Source organism: Antechinus flavipes, chromosome 2 (genome assembly GCF_016432865.1).
Source record: "Antechinus flavipes isolate AdamAnt ecotype Samford, QLD, Australia chromosome 2, AdamAnt_v2, whole genome shotgun sequence".
Classification (NCBI taxonomy): domain Eukaryota; kingdom Metazoa; phylum Chordata; class Mammalia; order Dasyuromorphia; family Dasyuridae; genus Antechinus; species Antechinus flavipes.
This window is the reverse complement of record NC_067399.1, coordinates 461,783,749-461,802,867: the sequence shown is the minus strand read 5'-3', so window position 1 is coordinate 461,802,867 and position 19,119 is coordinate 461,783,749. Positions and strand designations below refer to the sequence as shown.

The window sequence follows — 19,119 nt, the reverse complement described above, 5'->3', positions numbered from 1 at the left end:
AGGCATTGGTATTCTTTCCATGAGGATGACTAGTTTTATAGCAGATCTTCTTTTTTTTCACTATGTCCTCTTGCTGTGAGATGTAGTATAACTTGGAGCTGGTTCCTTTGTTTGGTTTCACTTGGAAGCATTAAACAAAGCTAACATAAATAAAATGGCATTTAAATAAATAAAACAGTATTTAAATTTATGTTAAAAGATGTATTAACACTGCATTATGGTTAAGACTGGTCAACTTAATGAATCCTTTTATCTAATTTAGTCTTTCCAGGAGGACATAAAAGAAAAAGAAAAAGAAATCGCTCTTGAAAAGAAAAATGGTTTGAAGAGGGATAAAACAATTCAGGGTCTAACTGTGGCCTTAAAAACAAAAGATAAAGAGGTATGTCTTTGTATGCTTATTTAGATTTATTCAGGATAAATACTATAAATTAGAATTATTGCTTTTAGCTTATTCTATCTTGAATTTTCAGCCATATATAAAAAAAGTACATGGCAGAACTAAAGTGTTGAATATAATGACGTGGGAAATTTTGTTTGTGGGTAGCTTCAATATAGGTAGGTTACCAGTTAAGCAACTGGGGGTTTGACATAAAGGAATTAGTAGTAGACTAGGCCATATCTGTATGATATCCATTTTAGTATAGTTGAAAACAGAAATTCATTTTATTTTCATTGCCTCTGGTGATTAGAGTGTTATATTGCTGATGTCATTATGCCTTTCTTTTCCCATCATATGGGGCTTGATCTGTGGATTGTCTTTCCCTGTCGAATCACTTACTATTTGTGTAGCTTATCTTATAAGTTGCAGATAGGAAAAACATTTAAATTTCTTTAAGAAGTACCAGCATATTATTTACCCCTAAGTGCCATTTTTTTTTTGGGATGAAATAGCAACTTGGTTTACACAGAATAATATCTAATACAATCACAGGGGACTATTCAGGGAAGAATTTGTTGGGAGTAGAATGTAATTGGATTCTTGCTGTGGCTTTCTTTTTTTACCTGTGTCTTGTTTTCTGAAAGATTGAAGAACTTACATCTGAAATTGAGGAGTTGACTACTTCCTTGACTAAAGCAAGAGAAGCTACTCACAGTGCCCAAATAGAAAAAATCAAGGTAAGCTATTGAAGAAAGCTTTCTCACTGGTTAGGTTAGATTGATTTTCAGTTTATTCACAGAGGCAAGCTGTATTTTATATCACAGAGGTGTCAAAACACACTGCCCGAGGAGCATCTAGAGCCCACAACACTCTCCTCCCCCATGCTGCCAGATATTGGGAATATTATATAATTGGGAATATATTTGAGAATATAATTGGGAAATATTAACAAAATTAAAATGCAAAATTAAAATTAAAATATAGATAACATTACATTTTAAAAGTCACTATGTGACTCACAGGGATCTTTATGTACATATTTCTGGCCCATGTTTCTATTTGGTTTTTTCTGTGTTGTTCTCGGATCGAATGGGTATGATAGTATTTATATCATTTACTTCACAAGAGTAATGAGGCTCAAATTCAAATTAAAAAAAAGACAAATTCAGATGTCTTACATATAAGACATTTTGCAAACTGTAAAGTGCTACATCAATGAAAGCTATTTGTGATGAATGGAAAGCGCCCTGGATTTGCAGTCTCAGGGCCTGAGTTTGACTTCTAGCTGTGCTGCTTGTGTAACCTTGTGCAGGTTACTATAAAAAGAAAGGTCAGTCTATATGATAGCTAAGGAGTTTTTTAATTTGAAATTCTTTGATTCTTTGATTATTAATATCTGAGTTTTACCTTGCAAAGCATATTGACAACCTCATTTGCTCATATCCCTTGATACTCCCTTTCAGACTAGGTAAATTCAGATTAGGTTAGTTCAGACAATTATAGCATATACTCTATTCTTATCCTCACTGAGGTCAATTAAGTAAAAAAAAAAGTAATTTCAGATACATATATATGAATAGTAAATGAGATACAACCATCAAAGGTTAATAAAGTTGACCTTTTTCCATTTTTTTTGGAAGCAAATTCCTTAAAAAGAGCATCAATTGTTCTCTTTTTATTAATATAGTCTTTTCTAGTTTAGTTCATTATTAGCTCTAACCTAGATTATTGGTAACTTCCTAATTGGTCTCCATCCTATTCCTCCCGTCCCCCTCCCTAGTTCCTGCAGTCTCAGTTCTGTACAGTATATCTTTCATACAACCACCAATCGATATCCTTCCCTTCCTCCCTAAACAATCTTTCATAGCTCTCTGTTACCTCCATGATAAAATATAAACTGCTCAGTCTTGTATTTAAAATTGCTCAGCTTGTATTTAAAGCCCTCTGAAATTGAATCCCATCTACCTTTCCTAATTTTGTATGTCTGCTTTTCATACACTCTTTATTCTAGTCACCCTGACCTGCTAGTTATTGCCCTTAGCCTGGAAGGGCTTTGGCCTCAGCAGAGTCTGTGTTAGTTTCTGAATAACTGCAGAAGGCAGAAAAACAGGATGTTATTGCTACCTGGCCAGATGCAGGGAGTTTGGGTTGTGGTAAATAGGATGTGGGGAACTTGGGTTGTGCTACATGTTTCCAAAAATTTGTTTTGACAACTTCTGACCAATGGTTGAAGAATAAAACATCTCTTCCTGAGAGGAGATAGTCCTTATTTTACTCTACTAAATATCCATCTCAGACCACCTATACTGACTAACCAGTCCCCTGACACTGGTTCTGTTCTGCTTTTGCAACAATAAAGTCTCTTCCTTTGAGAAACCAGTCTAGGTCTCGTTAATTCTTACCTATTGAACCTCCTCTCCCACTGCAAGACCATATTCTATCTCTTACCTCTCTCTGCCTTCACAAATAGTCCCCCATGTCTAGGCTATATTCCCTATCTTTTTGAACCCAGTTTAGGTGCCACCTCTTACAGGAGATATTTCCTCATCCTTTTAAGAGCTGTTTCTCTTTTAAAATTATTTCATATTTATCAAAGTGTCTGCTTATATTTTCCCTTATCCCCTAGAATTTAAATTCTTTGAGAGTTTTATTTTTTGGCTTTTTATTCCCACCATCCTGTATCATCTTATGTAGACATACATCCATTCATATATGTTTATAGGTCTATATATGAATTCATTGGTGTGCATTTGTACAGGTGACTGTATGAAATGTGTATGCATAGATCCTTGAACTGGGGAGAGATTATGAAATACGAGTATAAAACCAAGACATGGCTAAGAAGCTCTATTGTAGTTTATGATTGAGAATTAAGTAAAAAAAAAAAGAAATGTAATAAGCCTCATACTGAATATTATGATAAAAATCAATCTAAAGCGAATAAAGCAAAACTAATAAATCTTTGTAACAAAGATCAACAATCATTCCAGTTCATGGTCTCTTCCTTCTTCCACAACTCAGTTTAAAAAGGAAAACAACAGTCACAAGAATACCTCATCCCTTTGAGTTATAACTTTAACAAGTGATTATTTGATTTCCCATTCAAGGACATATATACCACTTGGCAACAAAATTCAAATATTAAGTAAAACTCTTAGTTCTCCAACAAATCTGTTTTTTTTTTTTTTTATTAAAGGAAAAAAATTCAAGAATATCCAAAAGTAAAATGGATCTATACATCCAAAGCCCTATGATCTTGATCTATTACTTTACTGTGTACCAAAGTTGAAGTCTGTTTTTAAATTTTACCTCTTAATGTACACAGTAAAAATCATTAAAGGAATTGTTGGGCAATTATTCTGATAACAAGGAATTCACGTAGTCATTCCTAAAGTTAGTCATCTTGCTATTCCCTTCCTCAGCAGCTTTCTGTTATTTCTTAAGTTAGAAGCATCCCAATTTAGTATTTAAGGCCCTTCACAATCTAATTCAAACCTATTTTTCCAAGTTAATAAGATTTCACTCTCCCTCACACAACTCTACATTCCAGAAAACATAGACTATTTGCTGTTTTCTTTATACATATTTTTATCTCTCATTCCTGTGTTACTACCATCTCTAAATTTCTTATTTTTGTTATGTTGCCCTTCTTTTCCTTTATCCCCATTTTGAATATAAGGTCTTTGGGGAAAAGAAACTTTCTCATTTTTATATTATTAATTTCAGCATCTAGTCCAGAGTCTGGCACTTAGGAGGAACTTAATAAATATTTAACATATGAACTTGAATTTGTATATCCTATGTAAATAGACCATAAATGTGAAATTATAACACTGTAGTTTACTTTTCTGTAAAATGGGGCTGCAACTTCTATTTAATTCAATTCAGCAAACATTAATAAATTGTACCAGGGTACTTTTCTAGATGGATTATGATCTAAGGGCAATTATAGCTAGCTGATATAGCGACTAGACTCAAAGCATAAAGGACAAATATGTCATTAGGAAAGGTAGATGGGATTCAGTTGTAGAGGTCTTTAAATACGAGTGAGCAGTTTGTCCTTTATTGTGTGTGTGTGTGTGTGTGTGTGTGTGTGACATTGATAGGTGTATCTTGCCATAGGTATTTGCAGATCCTGTCATAAAATTTGTTTTTCACCTTTAAAAGGGTTAACTTTCCACTGATGCATTCTAAGTTAATGGCTCAAGTGAACATATGATAAAATTCTTGTGCTTTTTGATAGCAGGCCTAAAACAGTAAGCCTTCCTTTTTAGATTACAGTCCTTTAAGGCGATAATTGTAAATTAACCTTTTTCTGGGAAAAACAGCTTAATATTGATGGAGGCTGAGGTCAACTACTCATATAGACTCTGTAGCCTAGACCACTTTAGCCTTCTTGTCTGTCTCCATTGTGACTCTGAACGCTGTCTTTCTGTTTCCTGTGAGTATATAGAATCCCAAGATTACTCTGTTTGTTAAGGACAGGCATTCTTACCACACTTATCCCTCAAACATGTCTTCTCTATTGAAGCTGTCATCTTTTCATTTCACTTAGGCCCTTTGATGTTGACTGCTCTTTTCTGAATCTTAGACCTTTACTGGCTTGTCCCAAGCCCAATACTTAGTGATCCTGTTAGAGCCTAACTCCATCTCCACTCTTCAGGTGATAGTAAATTTATTTCTATGCTATTAATAATACAAGACATTTTTTTGTAGCACCTTTTGATTTATTTATAAAGTGCTTTATATATTTCTTCATCCTTTCAACAATCAGCATAGTCCTTTGTGCAAAGTGGGTACTTATTTTAATACTTTAGTTTAATTGATTTGAAAATCCCATGGGCAGTGTAGGGAGTATCTTTATTTTATAGATGTGGAGACAGCTGCAGACGAAGTGGCTTATTCAAGATCACATAGGGTTATCTCATATGTGGAAGTGACTTGTGCATATTTATTACTTTTTCCACTCTTTCCCCTTTTGATTTTAAACTCTCTGAAAGATAAATGTAACCTTTCAACCCCCATGTACCCATTTCCTTGCTTCTTTCTAGTATATAGTGTAAAGACACAAGGTTTGTAGTTAGAGGATTTAGCTTCAAATTTTCTGCTCAGTTAATACCCAAATCAACTTATGTGAGTCATTTCCCTATTCTGAACCTCAAGTGGTAAAATTGAGGGTGTTGGATTATATATATCCCAAAGTTTATCCTTTCGATCCCTAAATCCTTTGAAATAGTGTAAAGTAGAAGCTTAGATTGGTTTGTCTAACAGTGATTATGCATATTTTCTTTTTCTCTTTCAGGGGACTGAAGATTTTGAGACCATTTTGCTGGAAAAAGAAACCCTTTTAACACAGCTGCATGCTGAAAATCGGAGGAAAGATACTGAGAACCACAAACTACAAAGAGCCATTGAAAAGTTTAATCAAGATCTAGATGATTTTCAGCATGAGAGGGAAAAATTGGAGAAAGAGTTGGATGAAGCCCGACGACAGAAGAGTCATGGAGACAAAACCATCAATGTGGTTATTGCTTCTTCTTGCTTTTTAATGGGGTTATCAGACAGGGGTGCAGTTACTAGTGGTTTTTTCCTTTGTTTCATGTTTATATATCTTTTTAGAATCTCAACATAGGATTCTTGATTACCAGCAAATACTTATATTTCTAGTGCATGTTAAAATTTACTAAGTGTTTTCTTTACATTAACCATATGAGATAGTATAAACGGTATTAATTTTTCACCTTACAAATGAAGCATCTGAGCCTTCAGCACATGAGATGGCTTTATCATGGTCCTATAGCTACTGCTATAACAGATCCTTGAGCCCTGGTTTCTTTACTACAGTGATTTTTGATATTGTCAAGTAGGATATGATTGCACTAAGAATTATCAGGAACGTTTTGTTTTTGTATATTTCTTCATATCAATGGCTCTGAAAGAGTGTGCTATAACAATTTAGAAAATGTTATTGTGAATAAAAGGAAATAAGTAAAAAATTTTAATATATATTTTACTTACCAAGTATATGTAATATGGTGAGTATATCTTACACTTAAACACTTAAGCCATCATATCTTAAACTTATAAACAATTCAACAAAAGTTGCTAATGTTATCGAAGGGAATTTGTGCCTATGTAAGTCTCCAAACTCTTTTTGTGTGGCCAGCTTCACCATTTAGTGTGGCTTCATTCCTCATGGCAAAAAAAAAAAAAATTTGTGATGAGCACATAAAAGTTGGAGAACTGCTATGTTATAGAAGCTCTGGAGAGAATCAGTAAAGTGCAAATGGCCTGTTTGGCAGCCTGATGTAGTGAAAAAGCATGAGAGAAACATCTGGGGACTTGAGGTTAAGTCTGGGATTTGGCCATAGAACCTTGAGCAAAAACTAACTGTTCTTAGTCTCAGTTTCTGCATTTGTGAAATGAACTAGTTGGACTAGATTAGGCCAAATTTGGCATATTATGACAGCCAGTTTTTGTATGGCCCACAAGCTAAGAATGGTTTTTACATTTTAAAATACAATAAACTTTATTAAAATATATAAAAGCGATTCTTATCTCTAAGACTGAACAAAAACAAGCCTGTGGATTGTAGTTTGCCAGTCCCTGGATTCTGACTGCAGGCTACTTTGATCTCTCTTGTTTATTTTTGACTCTTTTGTATTCTATGAATCTTTCTAACCTTTAGGAGTCTATAAATCTTAAAAGAATAAAAAAAATGACAATAAAAAATGTCATTGATTCACATGTATCTAATTTGAAATAATTTGTCAGACCAACAAGGGAACAATCTAAATGCAAATACTTAGGTCCTTTTAAAATGATTCTTCTTGATGATCCATGTTTCACTAAGTACTTAAGCCTTCTTGGCCTCAGTTTCTTCATATGTAAATTGAGCATTTGAATATACTGTCTCACTCAAAGCATTGTTGTAAGGAACAGGTGAAAATACATTTGAAAGTTATTTCACATATATATATACACACATACACACACGTACATATATATGTGAAAATATTTATGAGTGATACTGAATAGTATGTAAAATAAAGTGATAATTTTGATGTCATAAAAATTGAGGAAGGCAAGACCACTGTGGGCTAGAGTATTTGGGGAATGTTTCAAGGAAGATGTGGATTCTGTGTAAATCCTGGAAGAGTAGAAGGGACTAGTAGATATCATGCATGTATGAAAAAATACTTTATCAGAACATCCATAGCAGTTCTTGCTTGATTTATTGTATTATATTATTTTGTGAAAGGCATAAAGGTTTAATGGAAATAACGCTTGCCTTGAACCAAGATAACTTTTTTGTCATGATCTCTGCTGTTAAAATACGTAACACTCTGGGAAGTACTCTTCTCTGGTTCTCAAATTCCTTATCTGTAAAATGAGTCATTGGATTAGGTGGTTTCCAGGATCTCTTTCAGGTGTTAAGTTTTTGTCTTTTTGTTCTAACATTCTGTATTTTAGAGTTGCTTTAAGTCACCATTTCTGTATTTTAAGGTTCCTTCTAGCTTTCTAAATCTGAAAGCTATGTAGAATGTTTTTATAGTAAGATGGAATTTGACACTTTACTTTCTTCTTTGCATAACTTTTCTTACAGCGTAGGTTAATACTAAGGTCTTTACTTCTGCTGACTCAATATTTTCTGAGTTTGCTCATGTCTAGAACAGTTCAATATTTCCTCCCATTTCAGCAGTTCTGCGTCTGTCTAAAGCAGATCTGCTTAACCTTTTAGGCAGTCTAGTGAAGTCTATGGATTCCTTCTCAAAGTGTTTTTAAATCCATAAAATAAAGTACATAAAGTTAAGTTGAAATAGTTATAATAGCATTAAAAAAACAAACAAGTTCATGAATTTGAAGTTAAGAATCTCTGTGTTAAGAATACCACAGAGCTTATGTTGACCAAGCTGAGAATTGAGGCCTGGTGATTTGTGCTTGGGAAATGGTATGGAATCTTTCAGTTTAACCAAGGTTTTTATTTTGCATGCTGAATGTTCTTTAGTTCTTTAGATCTGTCCATCTTATGATCTTTTTTGAACCAACCTGAAAAATAATATGGGAGAATAAATAAGATCTATAGAGATATAGATTGTCTTATCATTTTGTTTCAGCTAAGTAGGCACTTTAACTAAAAGAGGCTTTTATTCACTAGTCGTTGCTGCTTGTGAATGTGGCAAACCTTTTCAGTGACCTAATCTGTTGTAGGTAAAGGAATGGTTTTTTTTAAACTGTTCTTGGAGTGATGTCTGTGAATCTTGTCCAGTGATGATTTTCTTGTCCGCTAAGATGGAAACAAGCAGAAAGTCATCTTTTCCCAGGTAATGTGTATTCATCTATGCTAATTTCAGTGTAGGTTATGAGGACACCCAAAAGGATTCTCCTGTTTTCCAGTCATTCTTACTTTTTACTCTAAGCAGATGATACAATAAAACTTTCATTTTAAATCCTTCTGTTAACAGGCTCTCTTCCTTGGAACATATACTTGCAGAGGCAAGTGGTAAGAAAATCAAATAGCAGTTCCTTGAATGGATCCTGGATTCAATATACATTCATTGTTACTGTACCTAGCCATGAATAGTCTTATCTTTAGAAGTTAGGGGATTGGGTTCTAGGCCTGACTTTGCCATTAACTAACTGTGCCAGTTACTTCTGTATTGTGATCTAATTTTCATTATGATGACCCTGAAACCCTCAGTGACTGTTAGTGTCAAGAATAAAAGTGAACTAATGTTTTAGGCTGATTTTCCAGTAGCTCCAAGTTTTAAAAAGCCCCAGTTATCTTGAGCCATTTTATATAAAGTAGATTTGACTTTTTAGCAAGCTGGCATGTTTCTGGCTATTAGGTCATTAAATGTCCATCTTTCCTTATGGTCTTTTTTGAACCAACTTGAAAAATAATATCGGAGAATCTATTAAAAAAATCTACTTAATTTTTTTTTTTTTTAAAGCATTGTTATGTAATTTTATACCAGCAGAGGGATCCAAATCCCTGTAAAGCAAGTTCAGGAGCCTTTTCATTCAGTATTTCCAGATTTGTTTCTTAGCTTCACTTAGTGTCATAGTTTCTTTGTGCTGGAAATAGGGAGCTGCCAGAAATCACACATCCTTGGCTCCCTCTGAAACTTCCACTTGCCTTTTTGTTCTGATGTCTGGAACGAAAGAGCAAGGACGAATGATGCTTATCCTGTGTGAGTGAAGGGGAGGGCCTCAGCTCTCTTACATGTGTGATCTTTTACTGTGATTCTCAGTATTTGATGCTGGATGGGAGCAGTCACATTGTTTTTCTTCTCCCTTTAAGCAACATTTATTAGAAATCACTTTAGAGAGTATTCCCTTGACTGTGTTATAATGCCCTCATCTGTCACTGGAGCCTTTGTCAACTTACCTGACAAGTGCGTTCTTCGGTAGTTGGCTGTTTTTACTCTGGAGAGGCATATCTGCTGGCTGAAGACCAACAATCTAATTAAAGTTGTACCCTTCACCCGTCTGGCTTAATCTAGTGTGCTTTGACAGAGAGCAGTTTTAATTTTAAGGCAGTTAGACTTAGAACATCTCTAGTATGCATTTCTCACACTCATGCTGGTTGATGGATTTCTGGAAATGAGATTGTGACAACATTAGGAACATTTTTTGGCAAAAAGTGGTTTTGCATTTCTGTTAAGTATATCAGACCACAAACTTGTGGAAATGAGTTTTTTTTTTTTTTTTTTTTTTTTAAGCAAAGGTTAAAATCTCTTGGCTATTTAAGTCAGATGTGTAGCTCTGGCACACACACACACTCTCTCTCTCTCTCTATATATATATATATATACATATATATATATATACACATATATATAGAATAAGATAGTATTTAATGATATATTGGAGGAATTTCAGTCATTGGAAATTGTAGCCTCTTTTAAGTCCTTTCTAAGTTTCTGAGCGCCAGAAATATACCCCTATTATTATTATTATTAATATACTCCTATTAATTGCATAGTTATTGCCAACTCAAAACTACTACTACTGCTAACAACAACAATAGTAACCAACATTTCTGTAGTGTTTTATGTTTGCTAAAATTTTTTTTCACAGTAGGCCTTGTAAGTTAGATAGTGTAAGTGTTATTATTCTTGTTTTTCAGGTGATGAAATTGTGCTTGTGGTCATGTATGCCACGGAAGTCAATGTCATAGCAGAAACTTGAACATACTATTATGTCTCTTAAAATCTAATTCCATTAGAAGTGCAGAGTTGTCTTTCTTGTAATAAGTCATTAGTCAATCAGTGCCATGCTCTGTGCTGAAAGCTGGGGTAACAAAGAAAGACAAAAGCACCAAACTAGTCCCTATCCATAAGGAGGGTAACAGTCTGTCATCATTTAATCAGCATTTCTAATTAATAAGATTTCTTGGAGTCCACATTTACCAGTCAAGTCAAGAAAAAGTATATTTCCTCCTCTAGCATCCATGGTAACCTTTGTTCTTCACAAAAGGGTCTGTCTGTGCCTTTCAAGCTGTTTTTTTCCCCCCAGACTGAGCTAGTCAAAAGCACTCCTCTTTGGAGTAATACTGAAGCATTTCGCTGGCCTGTGAGAAGGGATCAGCAGGCACTTCAGATGCCAATATCCTCTTTGAAGAGTCTCCCATCAGCTAATGCCATCTGAAGTTGGAATGGCATCTTTTGGGATTTAGAGAACATTGACGGCTAGAATTTTGTGTCCTATTTCAGGATTTCTTTCTAAATATTGTTATAACAAAGATGCTGTATTTCTTCAGAATGACCAATGTAAGATTATATGATTGTATATATATTTTTTAAAATTAGAAATTACTTTTTTTTTTTAAATCTATGTCCATCTTCATCACCAGAGAACAGATAGAAGATACTTTAGAGCCCATTTGATCCAACCTTCTCTTTTTTTTCCCCACTGAGGCAATTGGGATTAAGTAACTTGCGCAGGGTCACATAGCTAGGAAGTGTTAAGTGTCTGAGATCAGATTTGGAATCAGGTCCTCCTGATTTCAGGACTGGTGCTCTATCCACTACATCATCTAGCTGCCCTCAACCTTCTCTTTATAGATGAATAAACTTTAGTCCAGAAATATCAAATGATTTACCTAAGGTCACACAGGTATTAGAGAATCAGAACTGTAGGAACCTTGGAAATTTTCTAGACTAAATTTGATCAAGCTTTCATTCCATTAGCTTTGTGGACTATTGATTATTTAGCCAGTGCTTATAGATCTACATCAGAATAGAGCCAAGATTCTGTCCTAAGTCCTATTAGTCCAGCCTGTTTATGCCACTTTCCCTCTTTATAAGCCTTGCTGATCCTTCTTTTCTCTATTTCTATCATTTTTATCACCTTTCAGCATTGTTTTTATTCTAGCCTATTTACTACTCTGGGACTTCTCATAGTGGCTTGCAGGTGTATTTGTGTTCTTAGATACTATGCAAGTGGAACAGAAGCTCTGGAAGGTTCTGCAAACTGGAAGGGCTTTGTATACAGATGAACTGATAGACTATCTCACCTGAGGACCAGCTTAGTTCAAAGAGGCTCATCACAAAGGTGGTTGCAAGATAATAAATTTTTCAAACACAGCTAATCTTGAAGATCATCTACTAAGTTATGGTGAGGTTGTAGTCTGTATTGGGGGACTTTTGGGGAATACTCATATTGAGGAAGTCTTTTTATCTTTGAAGAATTTTGGCTGTTTTTGTTTTGTGTGTTCTCTCTTCCAAATCATTTTGTAAGCTTCTTGAGGACAGGAACCATATCTTATTGTTCTTCCACGTAATAATTCACATTTTAATGCTCTCTGCAGATTGCTTTCTTCATTTCAGTTCTATGTGGTCAGTAATGTTTTTTATTCCAATTTTTAAAATGAAGAAACTGGGGCTCAGGGGAGGGAGAGGTATAATTGGCCAACAGGAAATTGCCAGAAAGTGGCAGAGTTGGGATTTGAACTGTAGTTTCATTTCACTTTCCCTTTCATTACGCTGCCTGTTCTTGTCCTTTAAAAAACACCTAGTGTAGGGCCAGGTATTTAGGAGATGTTCACCAAAGACTTACAGTCAGATTGATTTATTTCCTACTGATTTGGTGGAGATAATTTCAGAGGGTATCTTAAAATTAATGATAGTTTTACAGAGTGAGTTTTTGTGCAAATATTTGAAGGCAATTCCTGAGAATATTGGCCAACTTTTTGACAGAAAACTTGATAAGATAAAATTTGATGGATGAAAAACTTCATCTTTTTTTTGACTAAAGATAAAGTTTAGCAAATTCAGTTTATAAAGAAATGAGGGATATGTCCTCTAATTTCTTATGTAAATATACAAAGCTCCAGGATCTTATGTGTATGTATGGTCTCTTTTTATATTCTATCTACAATTCTATTTTTGTTAAGAGACAGATGTAGCATTTAAAACTTTTTCCTCTCTTTTGGTTCAGAATGTTCTAACAGAATAGTGAAATGGAATTTCTAGGAAGCATGGACAATTTCAGTTGTTCACTTAATATTATTTTCTTGAAATCTTGGTATGACATGTATCGCTCTAGAGTGAAATTTAGAAATTAAATACTCTTGGATTGGACCCAAAATAGGCCAGCTTTACATCAAAGTATCAGAAAGTCTTGTTTCATGTTGGATGGACTCATTTTTAAAGACTAGGCTACTTTTCATTAATCTCCCAGAATTTCACTTTGCAAAATTAAATACATATTTATTAAGAACTTACTATGTACTTAGCCCTAGGTGTGCTACTGTTGGGGTGAGGAGTAAGACATCGAGTTAGTCTTCAATTAAACATAAGTAAGTAAGTAATGTTAAGAGACATTAAAACAGTGAAATATTGAAGATACTGTAAATAAGTATTGAAGAAGGAAAATCAGTGAAAGGTAGAATAGCTAAGGAAAATTTTCTGGGAAAAGTGGAACTTGAATTGGACCTTAAAAGATAGCAAAAATAAAGATAGATATAGATAAATAGAAAAGTAATGAGAGGGTATTTTGGGAAAGGAAAATGAATTCTAATGAAGGCACAGAGGTAGGGAGAAGCATCATAGTATGGTTTTTGTGTTATAGTTAATATAGTCATTATAGAATACCTTGAAAGTTGTACTCATAACATTTTAGTATTTTGGTGTATCTAGAGTTCATGAGAATAATGGCTCAATGTTTCTCTAATGCTTTACAGTCAGCATACAACTTTTTTGTCAGCAACTTTAGGAGACTGGTCATATAAATGTCTTTTTACCTTCCCTTACCCCCATTTTACTGGTAAGGCAAGTGAGATTTCATCTCAGAAAGATGAAGAGACTTAGCTAGTAGGTGATAAGAACTAAAATTTGAACTCATGTGTTCTGACTTCCTTTCCAGTGTGTTTAATTCACTATCATGCTGCCTCAGATTGTTACAGCTGAAAGAGAACCTGGAGATCATTTAACCTGCTTCTCATCTTCTCCTTAACCCCCATCTATTTTATTGTTTAGGAAACTTGCTTAGGATCACAGATCTGGTAGAGCCTAGATTTAGATGTAGATCTCTTGCTTTCTTTCCACTATACAACAACAAAAAAGAACATTTGATAATAATCTGAGATTGCCATCTTTTGGAGGAAATGAATCTGATTATTGCTTTATATTTATTGAATATGATTTTTCTTTTTTTATCCATGGAACAAATATTTAATAAATATTTACTTTGTGCAGAACATTATGTTAGCCATTAGAGGAAATGCAGAGTTTAGATTAAAAAAAAAAAAAAACTTCAATCATAATGGAATTTATTGTCTAGTAAGGAATCCCACTTTTAAGGAATTCTTTTCTTTATTCAAAAATGTAATAAATATTTACTATATTTTTATCCTAGTGATATCTTTTGTTTTTACATCACTTTTAATTCTGAATCTGTTTCCTTCATTTTCTTTTTTTTTTTTAATTTTTATTTAATAATTACTTTATATTGACACTCGTTTCTGTTCCAATTTTTTTCCCTCCCTCCCTGTTTCCTTCATTTTCATGTAGTAAGTCATGTCATGTAATAAAAAATAAAAAAAAGAGGAAAAAAAGCAGTTCAGTCAAGTTTATCAACATCAACTGAGACTGTCAGCATATGTAATATTCCTTACCTTGGTCCTAATCTATGCAAAGAAGGGAATGAAGAAGCACCTACTGAGTTTAATAACACTTTGGTAGGTGCTTTAAGAGATACAAAGATTAAAATAAAATAGTAGGTTGTTTTTTTGGGGTAGGAGGGGCAGCTGGCAGTGCAGAGTCAGGAAGACCTAAGTTCAAATCCAGCCTCTTAGACTTGCTAGCTATGTGATCTTGGGCAGAACATTTAACCTTTACTTTGTCTGTTTCCTTATCTGTAAAAGAGGATTAATAAAATTACTTACCTCCCCAGGGTTGTTGTAAGGATCAAATGAAACAGTATCTTTTAAGTACTTAGAACAATGTCTAGCACGAAGTAGACTTGATTTAAATGTTCATGATGATGATGATGACAACAACTTACTCTATGTGTGGTATGGGAGCCTTCTAAGTGAATATAAACAAAACATAATTGACTGCTGGACACAGCATAACTTCTCTGTTATCGATTCCAAGTTCTCTTCCCTCTGTCAAAGGAGGCTGGTCTCTGCACCTTCCACTGGCACATATTGCTTATTATAATTCCACCTGTGCAGAGTAGGGGAGATGAGGCAAGGCAGTCACTATTATTGTTTCCATGGTAGCTGTTCTTTCTCTTCTGAGGCATTTTTCAGCATACATACCCACTCAGTCTTCCTTTTCATTAAGTCATCCCTGCCTTCTCTTTATCATATCCATGGGCTGCTAGACCCAAAGGAATTTGTAGGAAAGGCTTAGGTCTCAGATTTGACAATACAAACTGGTCTAATTTCCTTTTTTACCAGGCTACTGTTGTACCACTTGTAAGCACAGATATTGTGAACATAAGGAAGATAAATCTATAAATGAGAAACAAAAGAAAACAATTTCACTTCATTTTGTACCATTTTAGGGAATGGTCAAGAAAGTAGTGACCCACCATCTGAAGTAGAAATGGTCTAGTGGAAGAACACTGGATTTGGACTAAGAAAACTTGGCTTCAGATTAGAGCTCTGTCAATTTCTTATAGGAACTGGAGTAGATTACTTGAATTCTATGGGCTCTCTTTCCCTCACCTATAAAATGAGGGGATTGAACATGAAATCTCAGTATAGTTTTGGATATGATTTTTCAGTTGTGAGAAAATTATAATTTGTTTTAACATTGATTTTTCTTGTTGATCATTGAACTCAGCTGTGAAGCTGGTATTAGCGAATCCAGGATTACTGTGGGATAGACTAATAACTATAATACTTTTTAGCAATTATTTTTAAAACTTCTAATTATCCTTTTCTGCTCACTGATAAAATAGAATCTTTAGAATATCAATGTTCAAGCTAGTTATTGGGAGCCTCAGTTTGATTTAAAATTTTTAATATTTAAGTTTGATATTGAGAAGGCAGCATAATATAGTGGAAAAAGAATACTGACTAGGGAATCATGAGACTTAAATAGACATCTAGTTCTTTATTAACTTCTGTGGCCTTTAATAAATCAGTTTTCCTTTATGGGTCTTAATTTTCCCATATGTAATGAAGGATTTGGTCTATTAGATCTCTAAGACCTTTTCTAGCTCTAACATTCTGTGATTCTTTTTTTTTCCCCAGAAAAATCTCATAAGACAATTATAAATTCACCCTTTGACTTAGTCAACATTATTTGTATGAACATATTTGGTCTGTATGTGTGACAGGAAAAGAAAACAGGAATATCTCATTGTAGACCATATTCTCATTAATAGAAACAAAAACTTAAAATGTAATCTTTGTATAGAGAGGATAATGTATTACTCTATTATCAACAACAACTGGAAGAAGAAAACCTGTAGGGTTGTGTAGTGAACATTCTGATGGTGGTGTGTTAATGAGAAAAGTGTAGCCCTACATTAATGCATTTTATTTAAAATGAATGAAGTTCCTTAATCTAAGTGGTTGAATTAAAATTTTAAAAATCAAATGAAAAGGAAGGAAGAACAAATTGGTACTGAATACCCACAGAATAGAGGTTGAAGCAGTCATCTAAAATAAGGTACTGATGTAAGTTTGCATAAAGAAAGGAATAGAGTTCAGAAAATTATTTAAGTGGATTTGTAATTACTGCACACATGAAGAGCACACATTCTTTATTTAATGTGTTATATAAACATTTTTAAAATTAAAAGGCAAAAATTGAATGATCTTTCAAGGACAGCATACAAATTTATTGCAAATCCAAAGAGCAACACAAATTGCTTAATAAAGTATTTTGCATTCCTTTCAGTTTTTCCTACCAAACTTAGGAGAGTTAGATATGAATGACTTCCATCTATTGCTAAGCAAATTGGGGTGATGTGGCAAGTTAATGACACAATGGAGAGTCGTGTCATTCTCCACACATACCCTTCTGACTTCTGCTCTTTAAGTTTTTTGGATCTATCTGCATTATTGTCTTGGTTTTCAGTAAGAACAGTGTCCATTGGGATGTGACATATTTTGAAAGGTTTGTGATATTGTGGATCTAAGAATGTATGTTTTAATTACAAAAGAATTTCTAGCTCAGACATTTTGAGCACTCATTACCAAATTGCTCTAGCTTTGAAGTATTTTGTATCAAAAAGACATCTGTTTATGGAAAGAAAAATATTTATTTCAATAAGAAAAAATTATTATTAGAAAAATTTGTTCATAATTCCTTGCTTTCAACAAACATTTTTTGAGAATCAAAACACCACCTTGCACTCTAGACACTGAGTGTATGAATGCCTAGATACTAGGCACTGTACATTAGGTTACTTAACATAAAGATAAATACCTACTCTAATGGGCAAAGCTGACTACAATGACTTGTATGCAAAAAGACAATATGGTCAGGAGTCTTCACAGAAGGAAAAGAGGTAGATGGATAGTGATCTCCCTTTTGAATGAGTGCCTATATCAAGGATATTACAGATTTAAAGTATTAAAGTATAATGGTAAACTGTGATTCCTTTAAAGTAGCCAAATCACAATATTTGGTTGACATCCTGTGGTGATCTTGAGTGTTAAAGATACGTAATTTGCTGATAGTGTATTAGGTTTTTTTTTTTTTTTTTTTTTCTTTTTAACTTTGCATATAACAAGTATTTTTTTGCCTTTGGAGTTTTCAGACTGTATTATAGAATAAATAGCATGTATAATCTAAAAACTTTTAAGAAAAAAACATAGCATTAAAACCTGAAAGTGGTCAAGTGGTCAATTTTTTAGTTAAAAGCAATAGAAAAAAAATTATTTGTCAGAATTTCTCTTAACTTTATATTGGTACTAATAAAGCATACATGCTAATATCCTATTTATCCCTTGTTCTTGACATATAACCAGTTTACCTTTTTTTCCAATCACGTCTTTTTGATGAAGTCTTTTATGTTTATAGTTGTTACGTTCTTGGTTGGTAATGTTTTGATCTATTCTCATCTACCTGGTGCTTCTCTGTTGCTCTTTTCATTAACATTCAAGTTTAATTCTTCAGAGATTATGGCATTTCATGATTTATGGCTTTGTAGTATCACTGGAAAAATATTGTTAGAGTTAGGACTTTATTTTAGGGAAAAGTTATTAAAAGTACATTGCAATTTCCAGAATTAATCCAGCCCACCCTTCTGTTTAATTCTGGCCCCATCTTATTGTCCAAATACCATGTCTATGTAACACATAAATATCCCCATGGGTAAAACTCAATGGGTTATCCATTTATGTGCATATTGTAGATTAAACCATGATGTCAAATTCAAATAAGGAACAGAACCCTGAAGGGTGCATATTCGTTTAGCAAATCACAAATTAGCAGAATCTCTGTATGTTATAGTATTTAAAAAATTTTTTTTTGCTTAAACATTTTCTAATTATATTTTAATCTGGTTCAGTTTTATGAGTTTGATATTACTAGTCTGGGTAATAGGTTTTCTTCGTCTACTTTTTTTTTTTTCAGTTATGTCCTTCTTTTGAGTAAATATGGATTTCTTCAATGATCTAGAACTTGGTACATCCAGTATCATGTCATTTGAAGATAGGAGCTTCTAGAGGATCTTGTCATCTATGTGAGATCCTTCATTAATTTGAGCTCTGTGTTTGATATGTTCCATGTCAGTGGCACTCATCTTTGGCATGCATATATCTCCTTGTTTTATGTCTCATTTGATAGGAATAATCAGAACGTTGATGAACGAAGTGATCAGTGTTAAATATTTCACAGAATCTTTTTGATTTTGACGTATCTATGAGATATAATTTGTTAGAGGAAGGCTGTGGTGACATTTCAATTCAAAACACCTTTTAAAAATAGGCAATGAGTGCAGTGGGCTTTTATACCCTCTACATTTTCATTTATGTGATCATTTATAATTCCTTTGTAAGGTTGAGGGAGAACTAATTGTAGCATGGGGAGGGAGACAGAAGGAAGGTGAAGGAGAGAACAAGAAAAAGAAAGACAATTTTTTTTTGCTTCTAATTGCTTGTTCTGTGGGATTGATTGAACTATAATCTTTGGAGAAGGTGCATAATATAGATTATGGGAGGTCAGCTTCCTAAATTTACCTTTTAGAGTGGCCGAGTGGAGGAATGGCTACATTCATTCCATTTTCAGTGGCTACTTAAGAACTTGCTATGTAGAAGGCACTAT

At 33.7% G+C, this 19,119-nt stretch overlaps 1 protein-coding gene and 1 long non-coding RNA gene across 9 annotated transcripts in view; one reads left to right on the top strand and one right to left on the bottom strand.

Annotated features, from left to right (window-relative positions):
* The window catches only part of CDK5RAP2 (CDK5 regulatory subunit associated protein 2), a 150,531-nt gene that overhangs the window by 46,927 nt on the left and 84,485 nt on the right, over positions 1-19,119 (top strand). For all 8 annotated transcript variants that reach the window (XR_007950880.1, XM_051979527.1, XM_051979528.1 and 5 more), the window contains 3 exons: positions 263-382; positions 1,027-1,119; positions 5,685-5,903. Coding sequence is in view for 7 of the 8 variants with exons in the window: in XM_051979527.1 (XP_051835487.1) it covers positions 263-382; positions 1,027-1,119; positions 5,685-5,903 (432 nt within the window). In the remaining variant the exon portion in view is untranslated. The remainder of the gene's footprint in view (positions 1-262; positions 383-1,026; positions 1,120-5,684; positions 5,904-19,119) is intronic.
* LOC127550525 (uncharacterized) lies at positions 9,523-15,348 on the bottom strand. The gene is made up of 3 exons (XR_007950881.1): positions 14,775-15,348; positions 9,774-9,982; positions 9,523-9,679 (listed from the first exon to the last, which is right to left on the bottom strand). It is a non-coding gene; the product is annotated as an uncharacterized LOC127550525 (long non-coding RNA).